The sequence below is a fragment of the Mizuhopecten yessoensis genome, unplaced genomic scaffold, assembly GCF_002113885.1.
Source record: "Mizuhopecten yessoensis strain PY_sf001 unplaced genomic scaffold, ASM211388v2 scaffold6285, whole genome shotgun sequence".
In the NCBI taxonomy this organism is placed as follows: Eukaryota; Metazoa; Mollusca; class Bivalvia; order Pectinida; family Pectinidae; genus Mizuhopecten; species Mizuhopecten yessoensis.
In genome coordinates, this window is record NW_018406473.1 from 375,138 (window position 1) to 388,840 (window position 13,703).

A 13,703-nucleotide genomic window follows, 5' to 3' on the forward strand; every position below is an offset into this window, starting at 1 on the left:
GTAATTACAATACATCAAAAGACGATATAATTGTCGTCGGATTTTGAGTCTAATTACAAGCAGCAAACAGTAAAACATCCTGGAGCTTAGATGTCTATTTTTATGCATATGTAATGGCGTTAACCATAAACAATATATGCATGATCTATGGTTAAGTAGATTAATGATTAATTAACAATTAGTACAGATACGTGAAAGTTGGAAAAGGTATCATGGTACCGGAAATGATAGTTCATTATTTTTGTACGTATAATCTGAAGTTTTGTACGTATAATCTGAAGTGTATTGGGTACCTGTGTGAGCATGCATCTGATGTTGCATCCTCCGCCCCCTCCTCCCCCCCCCCTCCTCTACACACACACACACACACACATCAACCCGTATTTCTCCTGACATGTCTAACCTGTTAGCATGTGCGCATCTGATGCAATTTAGTATTTAGTAATTTTACCGATTCATGCCAAAAGGTGGTGCGTCATACGATTAATTTTATTACATTATGCTGAGGGACAGTGAAGATTGTTAAAATAACTCCTCAGGTCGGATAGTTCACGTCGGTAACATCAAAGGATGGTGTCGGAAGCCTCGTTTCATCTGTCAACTTCTGGCATATTGATAAATGATCTCTATTTATCGTTTCGTACGAACATTTTCCTTGCTCGTAAAAATCAAGTCATTTTTTGTAAACATGTTAGTGGGACGTTCATTAGATGATGAACATATGGTATTACTCTATTATGGAAAACGTCCTCGTTCTTATCGTCTCTTTTCTTGTGGTGATCAAAATGGATTGATATTGACACACACACTGGAATATGTGTTACGATGTATTTACTGATATCAGTCACGGGAAACCTGGGAACGCAACACTCGCCCTCGTACCGTTAAATTTTAAACGTTTAATCCTAACTGTCCCTGTTTACGACACAAACAGGAATATGTAGGTCACGTATCGGGAAGTATCGTTTATGTCGCGTCCTTCAAGTAGGAGGTACGTTCGTTCCAAACCTTGACTAGACCCGGTTCTGTGTGGCACTAGGGTAGGATAGAGCTGGTCAGTCTTAGTAACGGTCAGACATCACGTATCCGACGTCATTTAAGGTAACCTTGTGGTGAACGTTTATACACTATTTGGATGTGACCTTCCGTTAATTTGAACAACCTCGTGGATCGAGTTGCCAATATTTTAGTGATAACTTCTCATATGTGAGCCCATTTTATATCAGATTCCGGAGATTAGCATTTAAAAGGTATGTGCGGTAGGCTTGTCGTTGTAAGATATCACCATTGCCTGGTATCTTCATGTGTTTTTTATGCATCGTTTTCTCAGTTCTACATTGTTTCGGGTAGTCTTTCTGTGCACATCCGGCTACGGTGTCCCGAAGCAATCTTGACAACATCTAGATTTAAGTCAAAAATTGTTTATATATTGAAGTTTTATTGTTAAGTTCATCTACATGTAGATTTGTATGTTTTGTTTCACCAAATGTACATAATACATAATGTATTTTTAAGCACAGTTAGAATTTGGATTGGGCTGTTCCATTGTCTTGTTGCTAATGTTAGACAAAATCCGCAGCCATACAAAAATACATTACATATTTCTTCATAAATTTCTTTTGAACTGAGAAATGCAGACTTGCAACGTACTTAAATGTCCATAATCTATTACATTTTTTGTAAGTTCATTTAGCATTTTTTCTCCATGTGTGTTTGATTGGGTGTAAAATTGATAATTAGTTTACTTACTTTTGAGAGCTGTTTATAAAAACGGAACTGAATTCAATTACTTTTAGAGAATAATTCTTTGATTCCAATGATGTTTGATAAGATACTTCAGATTCCGGACAAAACGATTTACAGAATGGTTTACGTGTGTATGCCTGGAGACCAATATTTGTCCGACTACACATGGTGACTTACTGATGCTTTGCTAGGGGCTTCAGTCCTCGAAAGTGCAATAGTCATGTCACTACGGTGTCCGGGGGCGATGTGGCCATTTAATTCATGTTCAGTGCGATTTTACTGAAACAGTATCTGGACACGATAGCATGCCACCTGATCCGCGCAATTTGGTCATTGTGTTCGAACAATGGGTTGGATGTAGTAAGATTGTCGGAGACACCGCCGAACAGGGAGAGCAGGGAGAGCAGGTAGGAAAGGAACGTTTCCAAGTGTTGTAATGGGGGACAGAACATTAATTACGATCTCTTCCGTGTTCCGAAAAAAAGTTTTGCACCCTCCTGAAAACTCATGATTGTGTAAGGGTCCCACCTACGTCGCCACTTACGGTAATATTATGGCGCACAGGGGGTCACTATTTCTTACGACCCCGAGCCTGTACTGGTAGCTTAGGCGATGAAAGAGGATCACCATTACACTTGGCAACGAGGAGCAATTCTCCAAAAATACTTCCTAGACCAGTGCGTATTCCAGATGTTGAAGTAGTGAACACATTTTGCAAGAAAACCAATTATACAAAGTGGACGAGGGTATATACTATTTGAACTAAACGACGGCAAAATGAGTGTTTGTGGAGAGAGAAATGATAGAATGGACGAGGATTGATGGCGGGAGAGGGAATAGGAGGCATTAGTGCGATTTATAATATTACTATAAAACTCTGTCGGTTGCTGTCAGCATCTAAACGTATAGGAACTCTCAGTTGGGTTAGCGTTTTACGTATAGTAAACGTATCTGTCATCTTGTAAACCAAACTTTGTTCAGTTTTACATGGAATATAAACAATATGAGTCGAACATTATTTTTGCTAACTGAATTACAGGTATTAAACGTAATCAAATATTACTGTATACAGTCGTTCATTAGGAAATATTTCTCATCTGAAAATAAGCGACATTGACTTTTATACACCAATTTCTGATATACATGTCTATGATAAAATAACCGCTTAGTCTGGTCCGAGTGATTAGTGTGTACCGCCATCTGTTGGTGTATTATCTACACATCACTTGGTATGGTACTTGATAAAATGTACTTCGACAGGGGATGCCACCTGTACCGAGATCCATAAATAGCTTACACGTGTTTGTGTGTGCATTGCATGCGTCTGATCAGATATCTATCGGAATCTGTCTCGCATCAAGTTCGCCCGCCACTGTTGTAAGTTCAGGTAAATTGGAGTTATATTTGGGGGAACGTCAGCCAATTTTCTTACTCATTGAATTATTTTCGTAACTAACGTATACGTGAGCAAAAACATCTTATGTCCAATGTAGTTTTATACCAAGAACTCTTATGTACTGCTCACTGTGAGCGCATACATCTAGGGCTGTCTTGTAAATATAAAAGTGTTTAACTCTACTGAATTGACAAGGCGTAACACTCCCAAACACAGAATTGAAAAAGTTTCTGCGAGTAAGAATCTTTAACCTATGTTCACTGCTTCTGTCGCGTGCCGCTGATTTTAAGTATCAAAACAAGGCCGGAAGTGACTTAGTTCACTGATGACGCACCAACAAAGTTCGGTTTTTCATACGAGAACTTCTGCAACGGGCAATCTGATTAGTCGACAAAAATAGACAACCTGTGTTGACCAACCAGATAGCTCTTTGCAAACTTATCATCGAGAACAGTTTAATTGTTACGTCGTCAGTTAACTAGAATGTCTGGCCTGTTCAGACCCCATTGCTTAGCATTATAAGAGTTAGTAATAGAGGACTCGTTATCAATGTAGTCACTCAACCTTTGGTATATATGATATTGTTTTGGATAAATGTGAAATTTATTTTGTATCGCAGATGATCTTCACTTCCGATTGTGAAGAGTGAGACCTTGTCCATATTGTTTCATAATTACAAGCCAGAGGCAGGTGGACGTGAGCTTTATACTTGGTAGCTACTTGTGATACGAGACGAATGTTCCGGTAAATTAGCTTTGTTAAACACCAACGTCTTGTAAAACCTGTTCGACTTCCTACTTTGATAATGAATCGTTCATTGTATTGTGAATGTTGCAACTGATTTTACTAATAATGGACTACGCACGATAATCACGCATCCGCATCTACGTCAATGACATCACAAATCAACTTTTCCAATCATGAAAAAGCATTTCTAATAAATGTTTGTACTAATTAATACAATATCTCTTTGGGTTATTTTTAGTGTTATCACTGAGAAGTATAATTTGTATCTTGTTTGTATCTTGTACAAAGAAATACAATGTATATCGTGTTTGTATCTTGTACAAAGAAATACAAAGTATATCGTGTTTGTATCTTGTACAAATAAATACAAAGTATATCTTGTTGTATATTGTACAATGAAATACAAAGTATATCTTGTTTGTATTTTGTACAAAGAAATACAAAGTATATCTTGTCGTATCTTGTACAAAGAAATACAAAGTATATCGTGTTTGTATCTGGTACAAAGAAATACAAAGTATATCTTGTTGTACCTTGTACAAAGAAATACAAAGTATATCGTGTTTCAAAGTATATCTTGTTTGTATCTTGTACAAAGAATACAAAGTATATCGTGTTTGTATCTTGTAAAAAGAAATACAAAGTATATCGTGTTTGTATCTGGTACAAAGAAATACAAAGTATATCTTGTTGTACCTTGTACAAAGAAATACAAAGTATATCGTGTTGTATCTTGTACAAAGAAATACAAAGTATATCTTATTGTATCTTGTACAAAGAAATACAAAATAAATCCTGTTTCTATCTTGTACAAAGAAATACAAAGTATATCGTGTTGTATTTTGTACAAAGAAATACAAAGTATATCTTGTCGTATCTTGTACAAAGAAATACAAAGTATATCTTGTGTGTATCTTGTACAAATAAATACAAAGTATATCTTGTTGTATATTGTACAATGAAATACAAAGTATATCTTGTTTGTATTTTGTACAAAGAAATACAAAGTATATCGTATCTTGTACAAAGAAATACAAAGTATATCTTGTGTGTATCTTGTACAAAGAAATACAAAGTATAAAGTATATCTTGTTGTATCTTGTACAAAGAGATACAAAATAAATCGTGTTTGTATCTTGTACAAAGAAATACAAAATAAATCGTGTTTGTATCTTGTACAAAGAAATACAAACTATATCTTGTTTGTATCTTGTACAAAGAAATACAAAATAAATCGTGCTTGTATCTTGTACAACGAAATACAAAGTATATCTTGTTGTATCTTGTACAATGAAATACAAAGTATATCTTGTTTGTATTTTGTACAAAGAAATACAAAGTATATCGTATCTTGTACAAAGAAATACAAAGTATATCGTGATGTATCTTGTACAAAGAAATACAAAGTATATCGTGTTGTATTTTGTACAAAGAAATACAAAGTATATCGTATCTTGTACAAAGAAATACAAAGTATATCTTGTCTGTATCTTGTACAAAGAAATACAAAGTATATCTTATTGTATCTTGTACAAAGAAATACAAAATAAATCGTGTTTGTATCTTGTACAACGAAATACAAAGGATATCGTGTTTTTATCTTGTACAAATAAATACAAAGTATATCTTGTTGTATCTTGTACAATGAAATACAAAGTATATCTTGTTTGTATTTTGTACAAAGAAATACAAAGTATATCTTGTCGTATCTTGTACAAAGAAATACAAAGTATATCTTGTGTGTATCTTGTACAAATAAATACAAAGTATATCTTGTTTATATCTTGTACAAATAAATACAAAATATATCTTGTTGTATCTTGTACAAAGAAATACAAAGAATATCTTGTTTGTATCTTGTACAAAGAAATACAAAGGATATCTTGTGTGAATCTTGTACAAAGAAATACAAAGAATATCTTGTTTGTATCTTGTACAAAGAAATACAATGGATATCGTGTTTGTATCTTGTACAAAGAAATACAAAATAAATCCTGTTTCTATCTTGTACAAAGAAATACAAAGTATATCGTGATGTATCTTGTACAAAGAAATACAAAGTATATCTTGTGTGTATCTTGTACAAAGAAATACAAATTATATCTTGTTGTATCTTGTACAAAGAAATACAAAGAATATCTTGTTTGTATCTTGTACAAAGAAATACAATGGATATCGTGTTTGTATCTTGTACAAAGAAATACAAAGAATATCTTGTTTGTATCTTGTACAAAGAAATACAATGGATATCGTGTTTGTATCTTGTACAAAGAAATACAAACTATATCTTGTTTGTATCTTGTACAAAGAAATACAAAATAAATCGTGTTTGTATCTTGTACAACGAAATACAAAGTATATCGTGTTTTTATCTTGTACAAATAAATACAAAGTATATCTTGTTGTATCTTGTACAATGAAATACAAAGTATATCTTGTTTGTATTTTGTACAAAGAAATACAAAGTATATCTTGTTGTATCTTGTACAAAGAAATACAAAGTATATCTTGTGTGTATCTTGTACAAAGAAATACAAAGTATATCTTGTTTATATCTTGTACAAATAAATACAAAATATATCTTGTTGTATCTTGTACAAAGAAATACAAAGTATATCGTGTTTGTATCTTGTACAAAGAAATACAAGGTATATCTTGTTTGTATCTTGTACAAAGAAATACAAAATATATCTTGTTTGTATCTTGTACAAAGAAATACAAAGTATATCTTGGGTGTATCTTGTACAAAGAAATACAAAGTATATCTTGTCGTATCTTGTACAAAGAAATACAAAGTATATCGTGTTTTTATCTTGTACAAAGAAATACAAAGTATATCTTGTTGTATCTTGTATATAGAAATACAAAGTATATCGTGTTTGTATCTTGTACAAAGAAATACAAAATAAATCTTGTTTGTATCTTGTACAAAGAAATACAAAATATATCTTGTTTGTATCTTGAACAAAGAAATACAAAATATATCTTGTTTGTATCTTGAACAAAGAAATACAAAATATATCTTGTTTGTATCTTGTACAAAGAAATACAAAGTATATCTGGTGGGTATCTTGTACAAAGAAATACAAAGTATATCTGGTGGGTATCTTGTACAAAGAAATACAAAGTATATCGTGTTTTTATCTTGTACAAAGAAATACAAAGTATATCTTGGTGTATCTTGTACAAAGAAATACAAAGTATAGCGTGTTTGTATCTTGTACAAAGAAATACAAATTATATCTTGTTGTATCTTGTACAAAGAAATACAAAGAATATCTTGTGTGTATCTTGTACAAAGAAATACAAAGTATATCGTGTTTTTATCTTGTACAAAGAAATACAAAGTATATCTTGTGTGTATCTTGTACAAAGAAATACAAAGTATAGCGTGTTTGTATCTTGTACAAAGAAATACAAAGTATATCTTGTTGTATCTTGTACAAAGAAATGCAAAGTATATCGTGTTTGTATCTTGTACAAAAAAATACAAAGTATATCTTGTTGTATCTTGTACAAAGAAATACAAAGTATATCGTGTTTTTATCTTGTACAAAGAAATACAAAGTATATCTTGTCGTATCTTGTACAAAGAAATACAAAGTATATCGTGTTTTTATCTTGTACAAAGAAATACAAAGTATATCTTGTTGTATCTTGTACAAAGAAATACAAAGAATATCTTGTGTGTATCTTGTACAAAGAAATACAAAGTATATCTTGTTTGTACAAATAGTATGTATCGTTTGGTCGTTTCTAGTACTGTAACTTTTGCGATTCAACGAACATGTAGTAGTATTATCTCGTTCTCAAATCAAGCGTCAGTCAAATAAGTCGATCGATGTCTGAAGCTTATAATCCACACTCGCCGTTCCTGGACAATTTGGCTGGCGAAGACGGTCGAACCTATTGTAGTCATTCGTGATTTCATTACATACATACCAATGGTCATTGAAATGTTGTGTAACTCACTTCTGTGACGGGATCATTGCTTCGGTCTGTCAAATACTGATCTGGCAGTAGCACACGGCTGCGTTGACACAAACATTGCGGTGATACAGACCTGATAGCGTTACGACTCGGAATTATCCGTCCTTAAGATTTCGGGATAGGGTATACGGTAGGCGATGACACGTTACATTATCTTGCAAATTATTGTCTAGCCAGGTCTAGTCATCGGTTTCCATGAAATTGGCTCCAACATATTACCATACATTGGATTAGAATTATGCAAAACTGGTGGTTGTGTTTGAGTGTTTTCGATAAACGCATTGTTGATATGTCGTTTAAGGGGGTACATGTAATAGTAAGGACATTCCTCTGATTTCCCGCGGGAATTAAAACCTTGCAAAGCGGATTAATGTGTCTAGGGAGCTAAAATCTTTGGAAAGTCTACTAAACCGACAATGAATACCATTATCCCCTCTTTAGTTTATGGATTTTTGATGTGAATGATGGATTATATTACGTCCATAACAAATGATACCAAGCAATTAATATACATGGAAGACCAGTGTAGAGATTGCATTACATGTCTCAAGGGAGGCAACTCTTATACAAAATCGATCATATCTCGGCGTCGACAGCATTACCCTCCTACCCTGTCTGGACCCAATATATCAGAATAACATAGTGAGAAAAGTCACTTACATATGACATCGATGTTTTATGATGAGTGGTTTTAATCGTTCATTTTATTATGTCTTTGACAGGTTTCTGACCAGATCGCCCCGAGAAACATTGTCTAGACCGACAATCTACAGAGGAACAGTTAACCCACCGTAAGTGTTGTACTTCTCCCTACAAAACGTCACTCGGTGAGAGCGTTAACAATGTATAACCGTACTTACTTCCTCTACAAGTGCATACCAACACAACAGACGGTCGCACACAGTCACTTTCTCATTTTTTTTTAATGTTTTATTGGGTCAATAAACACAATATTCTCACACGAATGAACGAAATAAAGGATGATTCAATACTCGTGAAAAATAAATGTTATTCAACGAGAAAACATGACTAAAATATCAGATTTCTCTGTTTTGTGTTTTGGACGAATTGATGCGTCCGGGTTTTTTCTTTGGTAAAAGAAATGTCCATGTGTAGCAGACTTGCACTGGGTCGATCGCAGGCTATCGGGTAGGTCGATCGCTGGCTATCGGGTAGGTCAATGGTAGAGCGTCCGTTTATAGAGTTCGGAGGTTCTGGGTTTGAATCTCGGTCTGGCCGTACATTGTTCTCTCACCTGTTACGAAATTAAGAAGTGAAATGCTTCCTTCTAACATTTATGTATTTACCATACGTTCCATTCTGCCATTCTATATATTGTATATATTTTTGTTGTTTTAATAACACACTTAAAACAACAGGTTTAACCAAATAGTGGAAGAGCATTTTTTTTTTTCCAGAATAACGTCGTGGTTTTCTGTCAAACGTTAATTAGATTCGTATTCTTGATCGCATGACGTTTCACGACATATTGGGAAGTAGACACTGCATGCCCCTAGTACAACACAACCATACATTGTATAAACATGTAATAGGTATTATACAATGACTTACACATTAGAACGGTTGAATGCAATGATATACATCATCACGTTTCAATCATGATAATACATTATAATACAATGACATACGTTAAAATAATACAGTTAGATAAAATCACATACATTATATTACATATACAGTTGACCACAATATCATTCCATTAAAATAATACAGTTAGATAAAATCACATACATTATATTACATGTACAGTTGACCACAATATCATTACATTAAAATAATACAGTTAGATAAAATCACATACATTATATTACACGTACAGTTGACCACAATAGCATACATTACACTGTATTATAATTACAAAAGTTTCGTGTTATACTACGACATATACATGTATTATAGAAGTATAATTGTTATTAATCAGATCGGTAGCCTTACCAGACATTTTGTCTGGTGTCGTGTTTCCGGGGCTCGCGTTCCGGTGAATATTCGGTGAATATTAAACAGAAATTCACAAGTTCACGCCACAGCTGTTTATTACTCTAGTCGAGTCGCTGGATTCGAGAGAAACTCGAAACACTGTTTAAGGTTGATTTTGTTTTGATTACTTTAATAGGGCCCATTCATGTATGCGGAACAACCGTTATTCTGTTTTTAAATGTAATATTTTCGGGTATAAATCCTGCCGGACCTGCAAATGTTTATGAAGGCCTTGGGAGGCTTTGTCAAGGCTCGCATGAAAGCAGCAACAGATTAATAGGTCCGACCTTATTTCATAGACGAACAACTCTAGTCCAACCGGTCCAACCGTTTGGATCGCAATATACGAAAACGGCCCAAGTATACTAAAAATAGACAACTAGATAAAAGTTTACTCGTAGATGAAGTTTTATCCTTTATCTCACTTATGTTATATTTTCTCTCCTTTTTTGTTTACAGAAACAGAGGGGTGGCATTGAAATGATCATGGTTTCAAAAGACCAGGTAAATTTCCTATACAACGACACAGAGAAGGGGATGCTTGCGTCACGTAGTGTGTGTTATCGCAAAGTCTCGCGATATAAGACGGTGGTATGTTTATTTGTAGTTATCGTTGCCGCAATATTGATAACCTTAGGATGCCTTTCTGAGAGATTTTGTTTGCGTGAAAATACGTGTGAATTGACTCCGGTTCAAACTCCGGATAGTCTGCAGTTATGTAAGAAACTGAAAGAGGGAAGCCCGAGAAAGAAGCTACCAGAAGCTCTCATCATCGGCGTGCGTAAAGCAGGGACAGGAGCCATGCGTTTTTATCTAGATATGCATCCATATGTGGAAATTGCCAATGCTGAAATCAGTTTCTTCGATTTTGAATATGAAAATGGATATGAATGGTATAAAAACCAGTTGCCAATGGCAATGCAAGGTCAATTAACTATGGAAAAAACGAGTAACTACTTCCACAATAAGAAAACTGTGGACCGAATTTATAACATGAGTTCGGCTGTGAAGCTGATCGTTGTTGTACGGGAGCCAATCGAACGGACCGTTTCTGATTACCTACAAAGGAAGCTCAAAAAGAGCGAGAATGACGATATTGAGTATCCAAAATTTGAAGATTTTGTGATAGATCAGACCACAGGAGAGGTGGACGGATCTGAAAAGATAATCAAACCTTCAATTTACTACAAGCACCTGCTCAAGTGGCTCAAGTACTTCCCATTGGAAAATTTACATTTTGTGGATGGAGGTAACTTGATTCTTAATCCGTACGAGGAGGTGAAGAAAGTAGAACGTTTTCTGGGAATACCTCACTGCATGACACAAGACAAGTTCGTGTTCAGCTCAACAAAGGGCTTTTACTGCGTTAAAAAGAACAAAGGTCGCAGGGAAGAAACAAAATGTCTGCCGGAAACAAAGGGCAGACGACATCCGCTTATTGACCCGGTCGTGATGCGCAAGCTGAAAGATTTCTTTAGGCCTTGGAACGAAAAATTTTACCGGGCGATCGGTCGTTCGTTTCATTGGTGAACGTTTGTGATATTATTCTACTTCTTCAGGCAGCTCTGTCGTTCGTGATCTTGAACATTTTAACGTTAACATTGTGAGTTATCGTGATGCCCGTTTGTTTTAGCGGAAAAAATCGAACAAGTTATTTCAAACTTAATTTAATATTCTTTACGATTATGCACAATGTGTCTCTTTAAAAAAAAAAAAAAAGGAAAATTGAAATTACGCATGATACAAAAAAAATCACTTTACCAATACAGCGAATATGCTGATCATTTAAGTGGTTTAACCTTTTCAGGTTTTCAAAAGAACAACCTATGTAAATCAGTTGCATAATTTTTTGAAACGATTTTGAATATTGAAATTGAAATTGAGATTGGTAGATATCAATGAGTCTTAGTTTCTACACCGTGAGTCTTTACCTCAAGCTAACTTTACTTATACCCTTCAGCTGATACTGAGCTTGGCGAGGAGTCAATGTATTGGTGATACACTGTATATGGGATCATGGAGGTGATTTGATAGCTCAAATGAAACGTACCATGTGTATATGAATTCATCATTGCATACCTGGCCTTTACAATACAAATCATTTTTATTTACCATCATCTTTTTTCACTATTTGTATACATTCCAGAAAAAAAATGTAGACGTGAAAGTTTTCGCTGCAGTATAATTTTCGCCTTTTTCGCCCTTTGCAATGAGGGCAAAGTTAATATAACAGCGAATGCTATTTCACAACATACTTTATAAAGTAACTTCATGTGAGGAGGTCGAAATTTGCACTGGGCGAATATTATTGTTACCTGTAAAGGGCGAATAGTATTGTTACCTGTAAAGGGCGAATATAACTGTTACCTGTAAAGGGCGAATAGTATTGTTACCTGTAAAGGGCGAATAGTATTGTTACCTGTAAAGGACGAATAGTATTGTTACCTGTAAAGGGCAAATAGTATTGTTACCTGTAAAGGGCGAATATTATTGTTACCTGTAAAGGGCGAATAGTATTGTTACATGTAAAGGGCGAATAGTATTGTTACCTGTAAAGGGCGAATATAACTGTTACCTGTAAAGGGCGAATAGAATTGTTACCTGTAAAGGGCGAATATTACTGTTACCTGTAAAGGGCGAATATTTGACTGGGCAAACGTTTTCCCGTGTACAGTAAATATAATCATTTTTATCATTTCCATTTTTATGAAGTGTATCATTGTAGAGAAGGTTATTTAATTTCGTTTCGGTTTTAAAACATTCCATATAGCTACATCTATTGAAGCAGTACTTAATTTATTAGTATTTCATAAAGTCGACTCTTCATTGTTACTTGAATTTTTCAACATAATCTCCATTACACTTACAAATATTTAACATTATAACTACGACTAATGCTATCTTTAAGGTATTCAAACTTGCGTTTTACAGTCATGTACCAACGTACTCCACGTATTTAAATATCATTGTTTAAGTGCGTTTCTTGTAATTTAGGAAGTATGTAGAATTGGTACATGTATCACACAATAGTGTTCATGTTAAGAAGATTAGATCGACCTCAGGCGCAGCATCTGTACCCGCTCGACCTCAGGCGCAGCCTCTGTACCCGCTCGACCTCAGGCGCAGCCTCTGTACCCGCTCGACCTCAGGCGCAGCCTCTGTACCCGCTCTCGAGTTTAATAAATGTTGTTTTTCATGCAACAACAACTACTTCATTTAGCTAGTAGTGTGATGTTTGATTTGTTGTGGGAGTCACAGGCCCCCGTCACTATAATGTGTGAAGTTTTATTTGTTGAGTAGTGTCTGGGTCAGATTGTGACCCCGTCACAGCCCCCGTCACCATTATGTGTGGTGTTTGATTTGTTGTGGGAGTCACAGGCCCCCGATACCATTATGTGTGATGTTTTATTTTTTGAGTAACAGAAAAAAGGCAGTGTCTGGGTCAGAAATTGACCCCGTCACAGGCCCCCGTCACAATTATGTGTGGTGTATTATTTGTTGAGTTAAAGAACAAAGGCAGTGTCTGGGTCAGATATTGACCCCGTCACAGGCCCCCGTCACCATTATGTGTGGTGTTTTATTTGTTGAGTTACAGAACAAAGGCAGTGTCTGGGTCAGATATTGACCCCGTCACAGGCCCCCGTCACCATTATATGTGGTGTATTATTTGTTGAGTTACAGAACAAAGGCAGTGTCTGGGTCAGATTGTGACCCCGCCACAGGCCCCCGTCACCATAGTTTCAAATTGTTCATGTTTTACATGTGCCATTAGATTGTATATTTTTCCATTTATTTGTTAAGAGTGTGACAGGAATATTACCTCACC

At 35.0% G+C, this 13,703-nt stretch overlaps 1 protein-coding gene across 6 annotated transcripts in view; it reads left to right on the forward strand.

Moving 5' to 3' along the window:
- LOC110451901 (heparan sulfate glucosamine 3-O-sulfotransferase 1-like) overlaps positions 1 to 11,594 on the forward strand; it is a 107,564-nt gene extending 95,970 nt beyond the window's left edge. For all 6 annotated transcript variants that reach the window (XM_021500121.1, XM_021500124.1, XM_021500122.1 and 3 more), the window contains 2 exons: positions 8,602 to 8,670; positions 10,337 to 11,594. In XM_021500121.1, the coding sequence (XP_021355796.1) occupies positions 10,358 to 11,407 (1,050 nt within the window). In that variant the 5' untranslated portion in view covers positions 8,602 to 8,670; positions 10,337 to 10,357 and the 3' untranslated portion in view covers positions 11,408 to 11,594. The remainder of the gene's footprint in view (positions 1 to 8,601; positions 8,671 to 10,336) is intronic.
- Positions 11,595 to 13,703: the final 2,109 nt, after the last annotated feature.